The sequence below is a fragment of the Ammospiza nelsoni genome, chromosome 4, assembly GCF_027579445.1.
Source record: "Ammospiza nelsoni isolate bAmmNel1 chromosome 4, bAmmNel1.pri, whole genome shotgun sequence".
NCBI classification, from domain to species: Eukaryota; Metazoa; Chordata; class Aves; order Passeriformes; family Passerellidae; genus Ammospiza; species Ammospiza nelsoni.
In genome coordinates this window covers 3782831-3806010 of record NC_080636.1, presented here as the reverse complement: position 1 = coordinate 3806010, position 23180 = coordinate 3782831, and the positions used below count along the sequence as shown (strand labels likewise).

The 23180-nt window shown below is 39.6% G+C and overlaps 1 protein-coding gene across 5 annotated transcripts in view; it reads left to right on the top strand.

Annotated features, from left to right (window-relative positions):
• The window catches only part of CTNNA2 (catenin alpha 2), a 484474-nt gene that overhangs the window by 345831 nt on the left and 115463 nt on the right, over nt 1-23180 (top strand). For 3 of the 5 annotated variants that reach the window (XM_059470196.1, XM_059470197.1, XM_059470199.1), the window contains one exon: nt 18310-18390. In XM_059470196.1, coding sequence (XP_059326179.1) covers nt 18310-18390 — 81 coding nt within the window. Of the gene's footprint in view, nt 1-18309; nt 18391-19483; nt 19999-23180 lie in introns of those variants that run through there. The other 2 variants (XM_059470201.1, XM_059470200.1) reach the window with 2 other exon arrangements.

Below are 23180 nucleotides of genomic sequence, written 5' to 3'. Positions count from 1 at the left end.
GATTTTCTTGGTGTTTTGTCGTTGTTTCATTTTGGTTTTGTTTTTTTTTTTCCCTAAAAACTGTGCTGTGTAAAATAGTTTGTGCTCTTTTCCAGTGACCTCCGAAGTCAGTGAGCTTTTCCACTAAACATCATAAACTTATTGTCAGGCACAGGAGATTAGACATGATCATGATTTCTAGTCCAGGAAACTGAAAATTGCTCTATATTCATGAATGTGCTGTATAACAGGCTGTTATAAATCCAGTTGGGTTATTAGGATTTATTACAGAAGGGAAGAATCATGGGCACATTTAACTCACTGGGTTCAAGGTTTACAGAAATAACCAATTCTAATAATGCTTGTCTTATAATAAAAAAAATATCAGCAGCCATACCAAAACTAGTTAAGTCAATATAATTCAAAAGTCAATTTAAGGCAGAAGTCATGAGGATACGAAGCCAAAAGTTTTTGTAAAATTCTGTATTCAGAAGAAAATACTTTTCCACATCAGTTTTTACTGCTCTGAATAATTTCTGTGGGTGCAGGGAGGGTGTTTTGAGATTTGATTTTATTTCTGATTGTCCTACTCTGATTTGCTTGGTAATAAATTAAACTAGTTCCTCCCAGTTGAGTCTCTTTTGCCCATGACAATAACTGGTGAGGGATGTCTCCCTGAATTTATCTTGACCTTATCCTGCCCAGCTGAGGAGGGCAGTGACATTAAATGAAAAATGGCAGTTGAATTAAGATATTTAACACAGTCCATAATATTGGGCCCTGTCTTTCTTAGCATTGAAAATATTAATGATACCAGTCAAGAAAAAACGATCATTTTGATTTATTTTAATGGTTTGATGGTAAAACATGGTGTATTGGAATTACAAAAGCATTACATACACACAAATGAATAAATATGTGTCACCCAGCTTTCTTTTTGTCTTGATAAAATTTGAAGTTATGTGGTATTTTGGAAATAGCTTTCAGAGGCAACAACTCATTCTTCTGCACGTTGTTGCAATTTGTTTCTGATGTCAAAACCACGTTTTTGTAGAGCAGAATGATATTAGAAGGAGAGAATTTTACTAGGAGATGCTATTTGTTGTAATAAAGGTCTCTTCCAACCTAGAAAATTCTGTAATAAAGTGCTCTGAAGTTCATCAGTCAAAGTGAATGCTGGCATAGGCAGTCGTTCTCCAGCCTCATTTTGTTTTTTAAAAAAGCACTCTTTACCAGAATTTAGCTATATTAAATGATTGATGGGCACTCTTCTCTTGATTTAGCAGTCTAAGAAAAGAAATCTCATTTTTGAGTTTAAAAATATCTGCAAATGTGTACACACAGTTGTGCACTTAAGGCAATTATTTTTTTAAAGACAGATCTCTGTGTAAAGAGAAGCTGATGAAATATTAACTTTGTAAACAAAACAAACTCATTCCTTTTGTTTTGCATGAGCATGCGAGATTAAATTTATGTCTGATTCAATTAAAATTAAATTTATCAGTCTGATGTGGCCATGGATTTGAGGATTTGGGGTTGTCCACTCCCTGTCCATGCCCAGCAGGAGTGCAGCCATCAGGGAATGTGGCAAAGTGGCCTTTCCTGATGACTTTGTGTCATTTTCCTGCATCACAGGGAAGCATCCAAAATGACTTGGCATTTTGCCTCTAAATGCAGGCTAACCCCACCGAACAATTGCTGTATTTGGAAGTATGCACATTTATAAAAATATTTAAAACATTAAATCATCGAATTATAAAATTTATTCTTGAACAAATTTAATAACAAATTATTAAAAATCAAAATTAATAACATATAATTCCCAAACTCTCTTAATACTCAAGTGTTTTGTCCATCCCCTCCTGATGCCAGAGAACAAGCCATGAACACACAGATATCTCAGCAGAGCCCACTTGCTCTGTTTGGAGTCCTGTTCTGCACCATTTGAACTGACTTGTTAAACACTTTGCTGTGGCCAGCCCCAGCCAAGCCATCTGTGTTCTGTGGAGTTCTGCTGAAGGTCACACCTCAAAGACAGTTCCAGGACTGATGCCAGAATGAGTTTTCACTCCGTGGATGCACTTTTGCTCTTTGTCTTGGGCAGTCACTGAATGGCTCTGAGTGTTCAGAAGTCATAGCCCTGCAAAGAAAAATTTGGATATCCATGTGATATTTAATTTCAGGAAATAACCCTTTCTGATCTTTTTGCAATGAATCTTTTAGGTGTATGAACAAAAGAAAGTAAAAGATTATATTGGATGTTGCTAAAACAGATGATTAAGGAAAAATATTAAGGACAAATAATCCTGCTTCTCAGCTATTAAATCTGAGCTAGGATTCTCTTATTTAATCTCTGCTATCTCTTGATTTTGATCTGGGACTGAATTTCACATGAATGCTGCATAAATATTTTAATGTCTGTGTAATTATTCTTTAAATAGACAGCAATATTTAGCCAGGTCATTACAACCAATTTGTGTCACCTTTTGTCTTGGGGAAAGCTCCTCTTTGATTTTTACATGTTTTCGCCCTTTCTTTTCCTCAATCCTTGGAACTTTTAATACTAGTTGTTAAAAAAACTTAAAAACAATAAAAACCCCAGCCTTTTCTTCTTGCAGCCTGTTGTTATGCATCTAGGTGTTAATTAATGGCAAGAATCCCCTCTGTTGTCTCAGAAGCAAGAAGGGTATTTTCCTACGCATATGCTGTGAGGTAAATTTTCAATTAAAATTACCTTCTTTACCACTGGTTTCAGGACTGAGGGACAAAATGAGTGTGTGGCACAACAGGATTGAAAGACAAACAATGCAAGCAGTGTCCTGCATTGTTCCAAAATCAAATCTTCCCTGAGGTGCATTTCTCAACACTCACAGAAATGCTGGTCTTTGACACAGATCACACTATCCTGAATTCCTTAAATGAGGAATACCACCCAAATATATTCATAATTTACTGAGTTTGTAGTGGTGAGCATGGCAGTGAACTGTTGGACTCGATTTTAGAGGTCTTTTCCAACCTTAACCATTCTGTGATTTCCTGACAGCTCATGAACCTCTAAAAATTCTCCTTCAAACTCTAGCACAATACAAATAGTGGAGCACAGCAGTTTCACAAGTTGAGTCTACACTTCTCTCCCACATACAAAATCATTAGAAAAGTAAAGTTTTCATTCCTGTGATTGCTCCTGCGAGATAAAGAAAAAAGGAGGAAAAAAAAAGACTGTTCACTTTATACTGGAGGTAATATGCATCATGGCACTACTTTGAGATGAGATACTTCCTACCCGTTTCACACTTTAGAAATAATTACTTAACACAGTGCAGCCCATTTTATTCACAGTAACTTTTTCTCAGTAATTTATTTGGTAGTTTTGAAGTGAAAAGCATCATGTGGTGTGGAAAGCCACAGAGCTTCTCCTGCTGAGCTTTAGTTTGTTTTTTTTTAAATTTCTTGTGGTGTTTGATCATCATGGAATTGACTCACCCTTAACACTAATTGCCATAGTGAGGAAAACTTCACTAAAATGTGGTCTGTTCGATACCAGGAGTGGGAATTAGAAGTAAAGTTCCCATAGACTGTGGATTCAGTTGTTCTCCTCTTGGTGCACATCACCAAGTGGAATATGCAGAAGTTCCTCAGTTTTTCTTGTTTGAGTGAAATAACTCATCAACTCATCTTTATAGTAGTCATTTACTCAATTATGATATCAAAGATAATGCCAGTGGGATTACAGGTTGTGGCATATAAGAATAGAGCAATAAACTGGGAGTGTGGAATCCTGCATTGTATTAATACAGAGATTGATATTGAAATCACAGAAGATTGAATTGAAAGCTGAATTAAGCTGAATTATTGGAATAACCCTAATTAAAATGCTTGATATCCTTATATATTAAAAATAAGTTTGGTTTGTTGTAACGGTGTTCACAGGGGTTTTGGATGAGGGAAGAGACGAGGATCTGACTCCATGTTTCAGAAGGCTTGATTTATTATTTTATCATATATATTACATCAAAACTATACTAAAAGAATAGAAGAAAAGATTTCATCAGAAGGCTGGCTAAGAATAGAATAGAATGGAATAATAACAGAGGTTTGTGGCTTGGGCTCTCTGTCTGAACCAGCTGGGCTGTGATTGGCCATTAATTACAAACATCCAACATGGGCCAATCCCAGATGCACCTGTTGCATTCCACAGCAGCAGATAACCATTGTTGACATTTTGTTCCTGAGGCCTCTCAGCTTCTCAGGAGGAAAAATCCTAAGGAAAGGATTTTCCATAAAAGATGTCTGTGACAATTTGTAACTTCAGGTTTTTTGGGAGGAAAAGGATCAAAACAGATGTAGTGGTCAGTCAGCACTTTTACCACGTGCAATTAGTTTTGCAAGCATTTGTCATTAAAAGGGGTTCCAAACAGCTGCAGATGGCTGTGGCAGTGCATGATTTGCACTGAGACTTGCAAACAACCCTGTTTGTCTTGATACAAACCATTACCCAATCCTCAGGGGAAAATCTCCTGCAGAGAACAGCTCAGTACAGCCCCACATCTGGAGTTCACCTCCACAGCCAATCTGATTGCTAATGGAAGGCACATCCAGCGTAATTTAGGAATTTCAATTCCACAGCCTTTCATTCCTTTTAAAAATGTACACATGTGTCTCATTGGATGAATTTTCAGAAGGATCTAGATGACTTGGAAGGATATAAATAACTTTGGAGCTGACAAACCAAATGCAAGCCTGTTTTAATGTTCTTTGGATGGCTGGTCTTCCTCTGGCACCTCTGAAGCCTCGTTTCATTTATGAGCATCAGAGTGAAGGTGGTGCCAATTAGCATCTGTTTCACATTTATTTCAGGTCTTGCACTGGAACCACAGGTTTCAGTCTGCTGTGATTTCATTTAACATTCCTTAACATTTTTTCCACTTCATTTCTTACAAGATGCCTTTGTGGCAATCTACCAAAAGAGCTAAATTCCTTTTGACCCCTTCTGAGGTATTTTCAGGGTTTTAGTAGTGCCAGAAGATGAAGGTGTGGCACGGAAACTTGGAAAAATAGGATAACATTTTAATTGTCACTATTTTAAAGGGCAGAGTATCAACTGTGCGGTGGTTTTGCATGTTGAATATTCACTTTCTTCCTTTCCCATTAGCTGTGAGATGGGCTCCAGTGGCACTTTCCTTGGGAATTTCAATGCCATCATTACCAAGGGGGCAGAGTTAACTTGTCACACTGCACAGTCATAGTAATAACTCTTTTTGAAGGCATTTATGTGCTGTGCAGAGCTATTCATTCAATTACCCTGTGGACCAGGCAGGGATGGTCAAATTAATTACTATCTCATGAATATAGAAGATAAAGGGCCAAATCCAATTAAAGACCTCAGAGTCTCTGAGCTCAGAATTACAAGATGATCATTTTAAGTGATTTTACCATAGGGGCACCTAGACCTGGGCTATGCATTGTGGCTCTTGAAAAAAGTGAAGTCACTTTATTCCAGGAGACTCACTGTGCTGAGTAAAGTCTGGGCCCCATCTCTTTTGGATCTTAAAAATCCAACTAGGTCTGGAAGGAGAAGGCTTTTTCCAGCTCTTTTTAATTCTGTCCTGAAGGCATGCATTGATAGGGGTTTTAAAATTAGAAAAAAAAAGGGGGGGGGGAAACCTAACACACATAGAGGTTATTCTACCTCCTATATTTTAATTTTAATGGTTGAGGATCATGTAGGGCTTCAGTCTACTTTCCTATCATGGGGATTCACAAATCCTTATTTTCTTTACACCTCTGAACTGAGCACCTTTTTACCTATTCTGGGGAAACTGAGCTGTCGTGCAGATTGGGGTGAAAGAGTCAGAGGGACTCCAGGGACAGTGCCCAGCCCAGCATATCCCACCTGGGGACTCCAGGCAGGGATTTCAGGGCAGGTTTGCATTTCTTTGTCCTTTGGAATCCACCAAATTTGCAGCCCTGCCTTCAGCAGGAGAAGGAGTCATGCCTACGCTTCCCTGCTCCCATTTCACCCACTTAATCCAAGTCATCTGCTTGAGGATTCCAAAAAAAATCTTTTATTCAATGGAAATTTGAAGTGTCCATGACAAATGAATGCTCCAGTCGTTCAGTGGAAATAATGGCAAAGCTCCTGCTGGCTTGGGAGAGAGCACAGAGAGGCTTTGTAAATGCACCAGTTATCACTTCAGTAAAGGTCTTTATGTATTTAATTTTATTCTAATAACAAAACAAAAGCCAAAAATATTTCTTATATCTACAAGAGGAAATAAGGCCTCTAATCAGTCTGTAGAAGTAAAGCATTATTTTATGCCTAATTAGTTTGTAATAGCATTTCCAAAAGGTTTCTTTTTCTGTAAAAAAGACTGTTGATGAAAATGTCACAGAGTTATTTTCAACAGGCTTTTGCTGCAGATATCCCACATGGACATTCTGTTATTTTGTGCTGGCTTTTCCACTAATGCCCTGTAATTGTGTTTCACTTCCTCTGATTAAACTGACAAGTAATTTGAATGGTATCACTTAACACATTGATCTGAGGCAGTGGCAGGAATAGACCACGGATTTGCTCTGCGAAAACAGAGCTGATCTTTGCTCTTGAACTCCTTTGGAAGTTAGGTTGGAGTTTAAAAAGTCTTTTTTTTCCCCTAGTTTTATTTTCTTTTATTTCATCCCTGTTGCTTCACAGTTGTGATGTCCTACAAAGGAGCACGTGGACACAAAGAAGCCTGCCCTCAAAGTGAAAGCTTAATTACCATAATGAGGATTGAGCTCCTTTCTTTGCTCTGTCTCCATTCATTCCAAACAGGAGCTGAAGTTAGGTACATTTGCAATTAAAACCCACACTCATTGTTTGCTTGAAGGTGAGGTTTTCGCAGGAGGGTGTCAGAGAGGAAAAACCCTTCTTGCCAAGCACACATCACTGACCTCAGAAAGTCTGAGACATCCCCAGGTAACTGTGGAGGTGCCAAGTGGGGTCCAGCACTGGAAAGCAGCAGTGGTTTCACTGGATCCAAGAAACATCACCCAAAATTATGCCAAATTTTGTCTCACTGTGTACTGTGATAAAGTGTTCAGAGGAAGTTGGATTATTAAAGAGAATGCACAGAGAAAAAACCCTCCCTGGGTGGTCTGGAGGAAACTGGCAAGATAAGGGGAAACCAAAAAAATAATTCATTGGATGATACATTCAGTCCTTTGTTATAAGCAGAAATATTGAGTTGACATTGACTTTCAGCTGCCTGCCTTGATGATCACATTTTTGATTGGACATAAACAACACTTTTTTCCTCATGGATCACCCAAGGAATATAAGCACAATGCAATTAAAAGGAAAGAAATGCAGATGTAATAGTCAATACACATCTCATCCAGAGGTCTGTTGCATAGTGACAGATGCAGCCAACCGGTTGAAATCCTATTTTTCAGTGATATTTGTTAATCAAAGCACTGGAAGTGCAGCCAAAAGAGTTCTGTGTTTCCAGGGCACAGACAGGAGACATTTGGGGGGGTTGAATTCTGTGTAAAACTTGTCTTTGTGCCCTGAACAGTAATTCTGCGCCTAAATAGAAAAGCAGAGTTGGAGCTTTAATATTTTCATGAGAAAAATTCATTTTATACCTGTAAATGTGAACGCTTTGATGAACCTCCAGTGGTCACTTCATTTGTCAGAGGTGCTGATTTGGTTAAAAAGCTTCTTTGCTAAAAAATAATGCATAAAGGTCCATGCTATGGAAGCCAAGATTGCAGACAAATGTTGTTACCAAATGGAGCCTTTTTCTTAAATACCTAAACAAACAAAAAATCCTTTGTTTTTAATCAAACTGTGTTATGTGAGTCTACTGTTCCTCCAAGAGAGAGCTGGAAAATACTGAAAGGATGATTTCAAGGAATGCTGAGGCATCTCAGGAAATTCTGCATTTAATTCCTGTGACTCCTAATGCACCCTTTAGTGTAAAACCAGCCAGGGAGAGAAGAGCTACAGGTGCTGTTTAAAAGAGAATAAAACATAAAACTGACAGAAATACCAGACATGGAGATCACCTCCTCTAAGAGCTCTGACAAGTATTTCCACTAATCTGTGACATACCAAAGATTTAGTCAATATATTTCAGAGTTTAGATGCATGAATTATTGTTCATCACATGTTGTAAGACGTTCTCTACTTCTCTACCCCTCCTCTTTTTTAGTTGCCTGTATTGCATCAACTTCTTCACTGACAGAATTTTAACAAAATGCATGACACAAGGTTTTGTTAATAACTGTATATGACTCAGGAACATTATTATGCTTAAAATAATAGAACAGACTTTTCTCAAAAGCCTGTGTTTAAGTAGGTAAATTTTGACATTTTTTATTTGCATAGTCTTTCACTAAGGGCTTTGATATCTGAATGGAAAGAAAAAATTGTGTACTATCTCCTTTTTCTCATTATTTTAGATTAAGAGGAGGCATCCAGGAGCAATTTAAAAGCAGATTGCAATTTACAGCTGCAAAGCAGTTGGTGGTTAAATGAGGAGTTTGTAGTGGACCCTTTGCAAGTAGAAGTCTGTGAAGAAATTAGAATAATTTTGAATTCTAGAGTAAACATTTCTGACCTTCTAAATGGAAACATCTGCAAGATTTTGCTTAAATGATGAGTGGGGAGATTCTCAGCTGGTGTAAATTAGTGTGGCTTCAGTGAGGCTGATGTTTTTATAACAGTTTACATCATTCACATTTCTTTCTTCAAAAATTCTATTTTTTGTAAGCATTTAAGCGTAACAGCATCAATTTTCTGTACCAGCATCTTCTGAATAGAAATGTGCAGTTTCTTCTATGAAAACCCTGATGTTTTCCTCTTTGAGTAGGCATTGCAAAGGAAAAGATGTTCTTTAAGTGCAAGAAATATTCTGCCCTATTAAAATTCTAGCACATATTGCTATAAAATCACCCCTGAAATGGGAAAGAGTGAGGGGAAGCTTCACAGACATCAGCTCCCAAGGACAGAGGGACAGAAAGGAGGATGAGAAGCTGATTTGCATGCCAACACTCCTGCATTCATTCCCAGGGACAGAAATCCCATTAAACACACACTGCCAGAGGTTTTTCCAGGACTGTGGTGTTGTGAGGGTACCCAGGATGAGGTGAGAGATGAGAATCTGACTCCATGTTCTCAGAAGGCTGATTTATTATTCTATTCTATTCTATTCTATTCTATTCTATTCTATTCTATTCTATTCTATTCTATTCTATTCTATTCTATTCTATTCTATTCTATTCTATTCCATTCCATTCCATTCCATTCCATTCCATTCCTGCTATACTGAAACTATACTAAAGAAAGTGAAAGGATACATCAGAAGGCTGGGCAAGAATAAATAATAAAAACTCGTGACTGACCACTCAGAGTCCGACACAGCTGATGGTGATTGGTCATTAATTAAAAACAATTCACATGTTTGGATAAACAATCTCTAGGCCACATTCCAGAGCAGCAAAACATGGAGAAGCTGAGGCTTCTCATCTTCTCAGGAGAAGAAATCCTGGCAAAGGGGTTTCTCAGAAAATATGGCAGTGACACAGGACGTATCAGAAATCCGCTCTCAGGGCATCAGTCTTGGCTCCTGCAGCTGCATTCCCTTGTTCCCCCCTTATCAGCAAACCTCAGCTCCAAATTAGGGTGATGTCACCATCTGTCTGTTACCTGATGAGAGAAATACAGATATAACTGGAGGGGTTTTTTGGTTTTCTTCATTAAGTTGAGATGTTTCTGTGACCCACTTCCCTCAGCCTTTCCTCTCATGGCATTCCCAGATCATCCTGGGCCCTTTCTGGACCTTTTCATCCCACCCACTTCTCTTTGGCCTATTTGAAAATATTAAACACTATTGAGCCCAGTATTGATCCCTGAGGATCAGTATTGTCTCACTTGGGACAGGCTGCCAGCTTGGAAAGGACCTGAAAGTGTTAAGATTCAATGTTGAAACTAAATTATGAAATTATTTTCTTTCACACAGTGGCAAAAGGGTGATTTTTATTTAAATATCGCATCCTTGGAGGACAAGAATGTATTGTGCAGAATTTTTAAAAACACACCTTTATAATGCTATATTTTTTTAATTCTCTGGAAGAAAATCATGCAAGTCACACGTTTATCCAAGATAAAATCTCCAGCCTGATCTTTAGGAGGGCTGGACACTCATTGCAGCTATAATACAGCAGTTTATCTCATGTAACTCAGTATTCTTCTAAGAATTAATCATCAAGTGCTTCAAGCTCCCCTCCACTGTCAATGGAGAGAAGCAATCCCCTGTGATGATAAGTACTCTGTATTAAAATAAATATGCAAGACAGATGGGTGCTCTAAAATTGCCTCTCACTATATCTTGAACGTAGAAGGAGCTAAAATAACTGGATTTGATTCAGTATTTCAGAATGGTAAAATTAAATTGGATGGTCCTACCCTGAGCACTATCACTGCTTTCTGGAATGACAGAGTGCTACATTATAATCTGAATTTAATTAAATGGCACACCTCTTAATGATGGCAGGATATTCTTGCCAGGGGGAAGAATTTCTTATTGCTGCATGGCTTTCACCCCCTGTCAAAAAACCCTCCAAACAATGCATGTATTTTATGAGATAAAAATCAATGAGATTTGGAAGTTACACAAGGTTTGTCACTTAGGAAGGTCTCACCAGATGCGTTTCATGAATTTTCAGTGCCTCAGAATATTATAAAATCCAGTATTGGCTAGAAAGAAGGAATAGAATGAATTCCAGCTAGAAAAGAAGGAATATGTCCTCACTACAGTGATGTTGGAAACCCTTGTTCAAAAATGCACAGAAATACAAAACTATTCAGTGTATCCTCTACAGCTGAAAAAAAAAATATCACCAAACCGAAAATGTTGCTGCCTTCATTCTCAAGAGTGAAAAAGTTCTCTTTTTTATTTTATGCAGCCTCTAATAATTTTAAATGTAAATTCTTCAGCCAGTTTGTTTTTGTTTTTTTTTTTTTAAGTTTAGATGGCAGTACATGATTATGAGTAAATATCAGTCAATAGTAGCAGCTGCCACCTGGGAACCAGGATGATCAAGCCCTAATCCTAACTGGAATTTCAAATCCAACTACTGCCATTGATGATGTTTTTGGAAATCTTTGGTTATTGCCAAAAGACAAGGAGTAGCTACAGAAGTGAATCATGCAAAACAAGATAAATAATGACACAGACCAAAGTAAAATACTCCCCTACACACAAGTTTTCCCACTTTGGGGAGGTTAAAAGAATAAACTGCACATGGCTGGTATTAAACCATAGTTAACTAATTCACCACTTGAAGGCATTCAGATATTGTGGTGATGTGGCCTGCATAAAAAAACATACATAAAATATAACAAGAGAATCTTCTTCAACCATTAATGGGTACAGTTTTTATTATTTCTTTATTTTATTACATACTTAGTTTTAATTATGAACAGACCTAGATAAAACTTGCTTGGATGCAGGCCAAGGATAAGATTTGCACACCTCAGGCACTGATACTGTGTCCAGCTCATGGTTCATTTTATTTTTATTGACTTTATTTACTATCTGAGATTGCAAGGATGTGGCTTCCCCAGCTTTCTGCATAGCTGTAATTATTCACACTCCCCTGGAACCAGATAAATTCACTGGTCACAAGGTAATTAAACACTGCTGAGAGCGATTGTTTTATTTAAAGAGAACTTATAGTCTGTATCATACATTTATGAGCAGCTTATTTAGTGAGTGGCATTTTAGAACTGAGCATTTCTGTGCAAGGAAGGGCTGTAATTCAGTGGCCATGATGGCATTTCTCTGCATCCACAGCAGGGTGGGCAGCAGGAAAGGGGGGATTCTGTGAGACCCCACCTGCAGAGCTGCCCCAGCGCCGGAGGGAGATGCTGGAGCAAGGCCAGAGGAGGCACCAGGGTGATCAGAGGGAGGGAAAGGCCAAGAGATTTGGGATTGTTCGCCCTGGAGAAGAGAAAGGTTTGGGGTGACCTCACTGTGGCCTTCCAGTGCCTGGAGGGATCCTGCTGGCAACAGGGAGAGAGAATATTTACAAGTAGTGGAGAGATAGGACAAGGGAAAATGGCCTCACACTGATAGAGAGGAGGTTTAGATCAGGTATTGGGATGAAATTGTTCAGAAGCTGTGGCTGCCCCTGGATCCCTGGAAGTGCCCAAGGCCAGGCTGGATGGTGTAGAGGGATAGAATATAAGAAAATAAAGACAGTGCAGAAAGTATCTCACCCTTAAGGAGTTGCAGCTGGGCCAATTATCAAAGATTAGGAATGGGCCTGACTTTAACAGGCCACAGCTGTAACCAGTGAGACGAAGATGCTATGAAAGAGTGAGGTGGCTGGGTGAGAGGGAACGTGGAGTCTGTTGGCTGCTTTGTGCAGGAGAAAGAGACAGTGCTCTGAGGAGATGCCCATGAGAAAACACCAAGAAGGTATGGAACTTTTGTGATAGGAGACAACAGCATAGAACCCCTGCAATGAGATGACAACAGGATGGGGCCTGGAACAACCTCGGCTAGTTGAGGGTGCCCCTGCCCGTGGCAGGGGGTGGAACTGGATGAGTTTTAATGTTCCTTCCCACCCAAACCATACTGTGATTCCATGATTTCTGTATTTTCCTTTCTCTGTGGTAACTCAGCCTTTCTCCTTTGCTACCACCTAAACAAAGTTCTAAAGACATTACTATGCAGCCTTTTCTGTACAAAATTACCTTTCTTTCTCTTACTCCTGATGAGATAAATGAATTATTAAGAGGACATGGGAATGCACAACTTTCAGTTCCACAGGAGGGGTTTCCATAGCAAAATTGAAGCTGGAAAATGGGTGACTGCAGAACCCCCAATGCACTTCCTTAGAAGAAATTCTAAAACCAAAATAATTTATACAAATAAAAATATAAAATCACTGAACTGAGTACAACAGTAAGTAATTCATGTTCATACCACATTCCCAAGAGACTTCTTAACACTCAATCTTTCCTTAAACTTACTATTTTAAGAAGTCTTCTTCAGCTCATCTCTAGAGGAACCACACAGATTTTGTAAACTTGTTTTCCTGACCCATCTCCTTAGAAAGTTTCTAGAATTTTTAACTTACAGTGAAATTTAGTCTCTACTACTCCTGGAATATATTGTTTAGCCTTTTCCTGACCCAAAATAAATTGTCTTTTATCAGAAGAGGACTATGTATTGGTATGTTTAAACCTAGATTTCTGCTTAAAAGCACTGATGCAGCAGCCTGTTGTTCAAAATATTTTTCCTTTTGGTACTAAGCTTCTCTTCATCACTTTTAAAAGGGCTGCTGAACATTGGCGTAGTTTTAAAGGAGTGATGTTCAACATTTAAAATAAAATATTAGGACAGATATCTTTTTGAGCAGCAATTTACACCTTAATAAAACATTGTGATATTGAAGTTCTGAATAACCTGTAAATAATGGAGCCCTCTACCTAGGGGATGATGAAAATATAAAAATAGATCAGTGTTTGGTAGCTTTTGGATCAATAGATAATCTTTCCAGCTGTCTCCTGGAGGCCAAATTACTTGAAACAATAGGTTGGACATGCAACACTCTTGATGTTTGAGGAGATTGACTCTCCCAGATATTTTGGCTTACATCTGAAGCAGCAGAGAAAAAAGAGGAATGTCTGAAAATGGTGGTTCCAAAACATCTTACATGGATGTATTGCTGTTAATATTGTTGCTGTTTAATTGAAACCCTGAGCTTCTAAATTGCAAACTTTAAAGGAAAATAATGTTCTCTAGCAATCACTCCTTTAGTTGTGATACACTTTGGAGTTTTGTCTGTGATATTTTTTTGTAGCCTGCAGTTGCCCCACTTTTTGTGTATTTCTTGGCATTGCATTCCCTTCTTTTATAGTTTACCATTGTCAGCCTTGTTCACCTGGGATTTTTTTGCGAATAACATGCTCAAAGGATTGGCTTTGCTTCTCCAACGTCTCTAGGTGATCCTAACTTTTCAATGCAAAGATATTCATTACAATAACATCTGTCCTTATCATAATAATTTTGGTAGTAGGAATTTCACCTATTTCATCCACTGAAATTTGAGCTCTGTGATTTCCTCATTAGTGGTATATCTGGAATTATGAAAAACCAACAACACAGTTCCAGTCTGGAGGACCTTCTTCCAAGGCTGAGCATATCTCATCTAAAATGCACTGAGGAGTCCCTGGGCTGATTGGCCTGACTGTCCTTGTCTTGGTTCTGTGAATTCTCTAGGGTTAGAAAAATGTCCTGTTAAGTACCTCATGCTGATAAAAAGAGTTCTGTAATGAGAAAATTGTGGGATGTAAATGTCCTTAATAGTTGTGATACGTATTTTGGGAGTTTAATACTTTATTCTAACAGGTTAAAGTGTAAAAAGGAAAAATGGAAGGAGAGGGAAAGGTCTTTGTAAAAAGGAAAACCAGTGCTGTACCTTAGCAGGGATTTTTCTAGCATTCAGTAGATACCGAAATTTCTCACTGTCCTTAAGTGCATTTTGCTCTTGTTTGATATAAATTTCTGTGTTCTTTCTTTGTTGTTCAGGTAATACTGTTGGCACTGGTTGAGACTATAGGCATTTTCTGGAGTAGCAGAACAGTCAGTACCTTAAATTCTTCCACTACCAGACATGTTTGTGTTGAGAAACTACACAACTTCTCATGCCAGGTGGCAAATCAGGCTTAAAAACTCTTGAATATTATATTCAGGGAGCTGGATCTGACATTGAGGGGCCTGCAGCCTCGGGGTAGAAATGCAGTGGAAGATCCTCTCCTCATCTGGGGCAATCTACAGCCAGCACAGCCCCTGGTCAGAGCCTGTGGGAATTGGCTCATCCTGAACTGAAAATAAATCAGATGGGCAGGGAAAAGCTCTAAGGAAATTGGAATGGAAGCAACTCAGACTGAGAAAATTGTTTGAAAATATCTCGAGTATGTAAATGCTGTCCATGGTCACAAGAAATCAAGGACTTGATTAATACATTCTCCTGTTGCAAAGTTCTCCTCATTACACCATGCATAGATGTAATTCTGTCCATAGGAACTTGAATACAGATATTTTGGCATTCAAGTAATTCTGTGTATTTCTCCTCCTTCTCCTTTTAACCCAATGCCAGCAGCAATTTTTACTTCCTTTTCATCCCAAAGTATCTTTCTTCTCTTTGCAGAGAAAGATTAACAGAGAAATGGCAAATGGCTCAATATCAAGCTTTTTCATTTTTTCAGGAAACCAATAAATTCCTTTCTATCCCTTCTAGGAATGAAGGCCAAAAATTTATCACAGAGCAACAATAAAATAAGAGTATTTAAGGACTTAAATAAATAAACTTTAATAAACTTATATTTTCAGCACAGAGCAGATGGTGTTTGACAGACCTGCCTGAAGCTATGTAGCATCACATGCCATGCTAGTTATTTTTCAGTAATGTGATTTACTAAACAAATTTCTTTGAAATCATATGCTGAAGAAGGGAGTTTGTATACAGACTAAAAGGCCATTTTATAAGTAACAGGTGAAGGTCAGTTAAAATCCCTGCATAAGTAAAAATGGTACAGAATGGGAGATTTCAGCCATATTTGTGTGAGTTTATAAAATACTGCCGTTGAGAGAGCTCAGCTGGATCTCTTGTTTTGGTTTAGTTTTCCAGCACATCCCATTTAGCATCTCAGGCAGCATTGAGGCACAATTTGGGCATTTGCACACAGAAATGTGGAACAAGCTTTGCTCTGCTTTGCAGGGACAAGGGACTGGCCAGATGGATGTGGACAGTTTGTGTTGTGTGGCCTAAGGGTCACAGAAGGGTTCCCAGTTGTTTTGTGTTTCACAATAGGATGGACCTTAAGGGCCACTGTTTATATAAACACTCTTTATTTAAAACTGGAGATGAAAAGTTATCAGATAAATTTGAAGGGAGCTTTAGGAGGGGTGCTGGATTTAGGCTGCCATGGGCTTGCTCTCATTCCCACCTATGAGACATACAAAACACCCAGATTAGGAATGAAATTACCAGCTTTGAGGTCCATCTCAAAATTTCTCCTTTTTTTTCCAATACCCAGGAGTCTTTTCCTCTAAATGGTGCAGTTTATCAAACGCTTAATTTATTTAGTGTCGCTGTATCCCATAGCTGACTACCCTGGAAGGATTCCCAAGCTCCTGCTCAAGGACAACTTTCTGACCCCCTAAGTGGGTGCCAAGCATTAATTCCTTGACCTCACCATGTTGGTGGTGAATACAAAATATATGTGCCCTGCATGAGGTCAGTGAAGGGGAATTGTGAACCACTTGTTTTAAAATACCATCCCTGTGTAGACTTAAGTGTCTTGGTGTTAGTTCTTATTGGGCTAATCTCACAGGAATTTTGGCCTGTTTACCAAATTATTCCCTGATTTTATTTAAAATAAGGTAAGAAAAAGTGCCAAACACAGGCACATCTTTGCCCTAAAAAAAAAAAAAATAAACAAATCTTAACACGTCTTCTGTGGTTATGGATCTTTCTAAGCCGGTCCATTAAAGCTTAAACAATGAGAAGGAAGAGAATAATTTAACGAATATTGGATAAATTGAATTATTTGACTGGGAAAATAGAGCATCCCAGAACATGAATGTCACCAAGGAAACTTGGTTCAGCACTGCACAGCACACAGCTGGAGTAATTTTCTTTTTTTTCTAAGTTTTCTTAGACTGTAACTCTGTAGTCTCACAAACCAGACCCTGGCTGAGGCTGGCTCATCTGGCAGTCCCTGCTGGCCCATTCCAGCATCAGGAGAGGCTTCCTGAACCAAACTTTTCTGCCTCAGCTTTATTGTGAAACTTCAGCTTGAAAAACAGGCTCAATTGTGTGCACATATGACACCTGCTATCTTGAACAAAATACCAGGGACTGAGTTTGGGACATCTAAAGCCAAAAGCCTGTGCTGGCATTGCTCAGGCTAAAGAGATGAGGTTCTTCAGCTGGGGACCAGAAGAACTCAGTCAAAGGATGAACACAAGAAAAGTGAGATAAAAATATCAGTGGGTGACACAGATGTGATAGCAAATGCTTTCTCTCCCTGTTTTCTGGTGTCAATTTGTGTGATTAATTCCAGAGTTTGTAATGGATCCTTTTTAGAAAGCTAAGAGGTAAATTTATGTTTTGTATTAAATTCTGGTGGCACTTGATATTGTTATGTTTGAATTTCTAAATAAAAGGAAGGGGATGGTTTTTACAGATTTTTAAATGATCATAAAAGCTTTGGCCTCGTGTCATAATTAGAATTACAGGCAGTAACAGAAAGCAGGCGTTCCCTGGATTGAATGCCTAAAGCAAAGACTGGAACAGAGGCCCCTTGCCAATGTAGGGCTGATAACTGTGCTGTACATGTGAGAGGGTATCATTGAAAGGTTGTCTTTAATCCCCATCCCACCCCAAAAGTGACTTCTCAATAGCTCCCAGAAACGTGTGCTATTAGGCTCAGCTGGAGGGAGAAAATCGCCCTTAATCATATGCAAGAACAATTCTAAATAGAAGCATTTGAAAACAGCCTCGGGAAGGAAAAGAGTAGTGCCAGAAAGAATGGAAGATCATTTTGATTCTTGATGAAAAGCTTTCAAACTGAGTTCAATGTGCAAAAGATGTGACAAATCTTTAGAGAAGTAGTTTTCTCTTAAGAGAAAGGTAATACAGCTAACAAAGTCACTTAATGCTTTTTGTGCCATTGAACCTGCAAGCCATATTTTTCCCCCATTGCTTATGAGACACAAAAGGCTTTTTTCCCCCTTTTTAATCTTGGTGAGGAGTTTTGCTTTGAGACTTCCTGCAGGAAAGTGTTTTAAGTGGAATTCTTCTTTATACTGAACCTAATGTCTGCCAATATGATTCCTGTTACAGGCGTAGGGACCATTTTCCTTCTGTCCTCAAGCTGTGTTGCTGCTTATTATCATGTTTAACATTCCCAGTGCTTGGCAGGATGGAGATTAGCAACTCTTAATATTCATTTTATAGTGAAAGGTCTTGCCAGATTTTTTTGAGTATTAGCTATAATATATGCACATAATTTATTGGTGGAAAAGTTCTGAACTCTCTGGTGAGTCACCTTAATCTTTGTTCTTATCACTTTAGGATTGTTCTAAAATAATCATCTGTGCCTCCTGCACATAAACGTGTTAAAAACATTTCTTTGGAAATAACAACTTGATGGTAGCAAACAAAACAGCTGCAATAATTTCCTTTGATGAATCCTTATCATTTTTTTTTAAGTTTATATTGCCTGGGGGATTTTTCTCTAACTCTAAAATTTTGTGTTTTTAACAGACTGGAAGGAAGGAGAAGGGAGACCCTCTCAACATTGCCATTGACAAGATGACCAAGAAAACACGAGACCTTCGGAGACAGGTGAGCCCTGCTTTTGATAATATTTCGTGATTTTTCCAAGGAAATCATTGCTTTCCAACTTCAGAGTGGTTTCGCCACATGAGGAGGTGTAAAGAATTGGTGTCCTCATTTAAATATGGCCCTACATTGCACATGACTTTAAGGAAAGTAGCAACATTTCCCATGACAAAAAAAAAGGGAGAAGGAAATGCATTCCAAGTGCCACCCCCAATGGTCTTTCCATGTGGGAGGGGAGGCAGATTGTCCAGACCTTCCCTGCCTTGGCAGCTCAAAACCCCAGTCATAAAAACACTGGCATATGTGCTTTTTTGTGTTTTATTTGAATACTCTCACTAGAGTAACAGGAAAGATGAGCAGAATATGAAAAATTGTAAGAGTAAAATATATTCAAAGAGAACTTCCAAGGTTCTGTATTAAATAAAGATCCTGTGAATATACAGAAAGTCATAATAAATAACAATTTTTCCAGAGAGGTGATGTCCCATCCCTGTAAACACTCAAGGCCAGATTGGATGGGTCTGAGCAGCCTGGTCTCATTGAGGATGGCCCTGCCCCTGGCACAGGGAAATAACCCAGGTGACCTTTAAATGCCCCGTCTAGCCCAAACCATCCAATGATTTTATGAATAACTGCAAAACCTAGTTTAAACCATACATTTTGGCTTTCTTCTCTTACATTTATCATTGTGTTTTGTGATAAGAAAGAAAGGTTAATTCAAAGAGCTTGAGATGGAAAAGAAGTGAAAGGAGATTGGCAACCAAAAGGGAGAGGTTTCTCTTTACACCTTCAAGTTGAGCCAGGACAGATTGCCTCTTCTTAGGTCTTTTTTCTCCTTTTGAGATGATGCCAGTTCTGCTTTTTTTTTGTAAAAATTTAATAATAATAATGATGATGATGAAAATTCTACCTGGCCTCTGTGAAAATAATCCCAAATCCAGAAAACTGCCAAACCAAGTGAAGATTTAAATGTATCTTCAGGTACCTATTTGCAGCATGATAATTTTGGAGAGAGTGGCCCCTGTAGGAATTTTGAAATCAGTGCTCTGCACTGCTGAAACTCAGCTCATTTCAGCTCTTCCTTCCTAACCTTTAGCAGACGTGTTTGAAGACCATCTTGTCAGAGCTTATTTTCCCAAATAAACCCATTGCAGTGGACCCGGAGACAATATGAATCACCGAGTCTCCTATATAGAGCCTGGCATCACATCTGCTGCTCAGCTAATGACAGAAGAGAGATCTCTGCTGTTCTGACCTCCAAATTTGTGGGATCCTCAGCTCTGCAGTGGAGCTGGGACCATGTGTTGCCTCCCACCTCTGTTCTCACTGCTTCAAGGAAGTAGCAGACTAACACATGAGTGAGTTCTGTGTGAGGCTCTCAGCAGTTGCCTGAATTACTCATCCCTAAAGCCAAATTTACTCTGAAACGTGATATAAAAATGGCACCTGTCTTAATAAGCTGTGTGCTTCTCATGTGTATTCGCCCTCATGGAATGTTCAGCCTCAGAGAGGTTGGAATTCTGGATGTGGGTAAAGTGAAGCACAGATATTGTATTTTCCTGCTTGGAGATGAAGCTTTTAGTGCAGTTTCTGATATTTATGGAAGTTAATCACGTAGGTATAATGTTTATTAAATTGTGGCAGTTGCTAGTAAACTAATCAAGATTAAATCATAATTGTGCTGGCTTTTGCACAAACATAGAGGAAGATAGAGCCTGCTTTCAACAATGTGCATCCTGACTGTGAATCATGATCAATGCTCTGCTTCATCACATGAATATAATAACCAGAGTACCTGAGTGTGGCTGCCCAGACCTGCCTGTGCACTCCCTGCTAAATTCCAGGATGTGAGGGTGTCACTGAGGGCTTGGTTTGATGGCTGAGGAGAGAGGCCTGAAGATTGAGAAGACATGAGCTGCAGTGGAGATTACAGTGTCCCACTGTTTCAGTCTTTCTATTCTGGGCAAAATCATTGCAGAGACAACCAACTTTGAATATCATCGTGCCTTTTGTCTTAATTAATCCCTTTTAAACCTTGCTTTTCAGACTTTGGATGTTTAAAGTTAACCCATAAAACTAGATAACATGTGACCATGTTCACAGGGTTAGGATGAGGGAAGAGACGAGGATCTGACTCCATGTTTCAGAAGGCTTGATTTATTTTTTTATGAGATATATTAAAACTGTACTAAAAGAATAGAACAAAAGATTTCATCACAAGGCTGGCTAAGAATAGAAAAAGAAGGAATGATAACACAGGCTTGTGTCTTGCACAGAGAGTCCGAGCCAGCTGACTGTGATTGGCCATTAATTGGAAACAACCACATGAGACCAATCACAGATCTATCTGTTGCATTCCACAGCAGCAGATAACCATTGTTTACATTTTGTTCCTGAGGCCTCTCAGCTTCTCACGAGAAAAAATCCTAAGGAAAGGATTTTTCAGAAAATATCATGGCTACAATAACCTACAAGAGGTGTTTTGATGATGAAAAATACAAATATAGATAAATAGTTTTTTGGTTTTTTTTTCCAATTCGTAGTCAGGCTCCCTTGCACATCTTCAGTATTCACCCATCTAAGACTGATTTTTCATTTTCTCCTCAGGTCACTTAGGTCTTTATCTGGGAGATTTGATTTCATTATCTGCATAACATGCAGACATGGGTAATGATTGTGGATGGAACACACAGTGCTAAAATTCCTCCTCACAATTCACAGTCACTTCAATATTTCTTTTTCTGATGGAATTACATCTTTTAAACTTATCATTTAAACTCTCCTGGGAATTGGGAAACTATTACAGAGATTTAATTATATGTCTTACTATAAACTGCCAGTAAGAACATCAAGCTGAGTCAGACTGAGCAGGTTCTTGGAAGCAGATACACCTCACCAGCCCATGGCTGCGCGAACGCGTATGCGGCTCAAAGTCCGGCTAGCTAGAGGGGAAACGGCCGACGCCTCCGCTGCATCTGAGATCAGCCCCCCTTGGCGTCGTGGCCTCGGGCTGGGCCGAATCGCGGACTGGATTATACGCGCTGGACGAGACGAGGAAAGGGAGTGACCACTTGCTGGGGGTTAACGTTGGTTTATTGAAGGATGGCAGCTACCAACGGAGGGAGGGCACCGACCAGCAAAATGGCCTCGGGCAAGGGGAGAGGCGAGGTTTTAAAGGCAAGGGGCGGAGAAAGGAGGGAAACCCCGCTAGCAAATAGGAAAACATATAGGGAGATGCGCAACATAACTGACATGCAAACATATCCAATAAACACAGTTAGAGAGGAGCCCCAGGACCACAGCCAATTACATCCCCCAAAGAGAAGAAGGTTCTCAAAAGCTGGGAGGAATGGGGGGTGATTGACTGAGCCCAGGGAGGAGGAAAAGCTTACTTATATGGTAAAATAAGGGAGGGGAAGTTACATAACTTGAGCGACTGACAACTGAAGGGGGCAGGGGTAACCATAGTAACATAACTGTCAGGAGAGCTGTGGCGGGAAAACTGGGGAGGGCAGAACCATTTTACACAAAATGGGGGGAGCAGATACATAAAATGGGGGAGGAATTAAATGAACTTAACGAACACACTACAACACATGGCTTCCTGCTGCCATTCCTTACTGGATTTTCATGAAATCACAGCCTGGTTTGGTTGGAAGGGACCCTAAAACCCATCCCTATCCAGCAGGGACGCCTCCCACTGTCCCAGGTTGTTCCAAGCCCATCCAGCCTGGCCTTGGACACTTCCAGGGATCCAGGGGCAGCCCCAGCTGCTCTGGGCACCCTGTGCCAGGGCCTGCCCACCCTCTCAGGATAGAATTTCTTCCTAAAATCTAACCCAGGCTCTTCAGTGCAATTTAAACAAGGAGCTACTGGAGAAGGTCTAGCAGAGGCCACAAAGATGATGAAGGGTCTGGAGCATCCCCCTTATGAGGAGATACCCTAGAAGTTGAACTTGTTTAGTCTGGAAAAGAGAATTAGAAGGATCTCATCAATCCATATAAATATTTCTGAGGCAGGTATCACAGGATGGTGCCAGACTTGTTTTAGTAGTGCCCAATGACAGAACAAGGATTAAAGGCCATAAACTAAAACACGAGAAGCTTCACCTCAACGTGAGGAAGAATTTCTTTATGCTGAGGGTGGCAGAGCACTGGAACAGCTGCCCAGGGAGGCCCTGGAGTCTCCCTCTCTGGACACATTCCAAACCCACCTGGACACATTCCAGTGTCACCTGCTCCATGTGACACTGCCTTGACAGGGGGTTGGACTGGATCATCTCCAGAGGACCCTTCCAACCCTGAAATTTCTGTGATTCTGTAACAGTGCCCTCTGGGAGTGTAAAGCCATTTACAAATGTCAAAGTCCTGTCACTCCATGCCCTTTCCACAAGTCCAGCTCTCTTGTAGCACCTTTAGGCAATGGAAGGTGCTAGAAGATCTGAAGCCTTCTCTTCTTCAGGCTGAATCAGCCTTTCATTTGAACAAGCTGAAGAAAGAACTGGATCTGATAAAAAGTTGTGCCTGTTGGCAAGATTAGGGATCTCTTTTTCCCACTGGTATGCAAGCCTGTAGTTAAAAAAATGAGACAAAACCCAAAAGGTAACAAAGGCAGGTGGTACAGCAAACCAGGCCAGCAGCAGGTGCTGGTTGATTCCAGTTCTTTTGGAATCCTTTTGCAATTCCACTTCTTTTTCCAATCCTTTTGTTAGTTTTTCCTGCATAGGAGGAAAGAGAAACACCAACCCAAGAGTTCAAATGCCACAGGTAACCCCAAAGCAGCAGGCACACCTG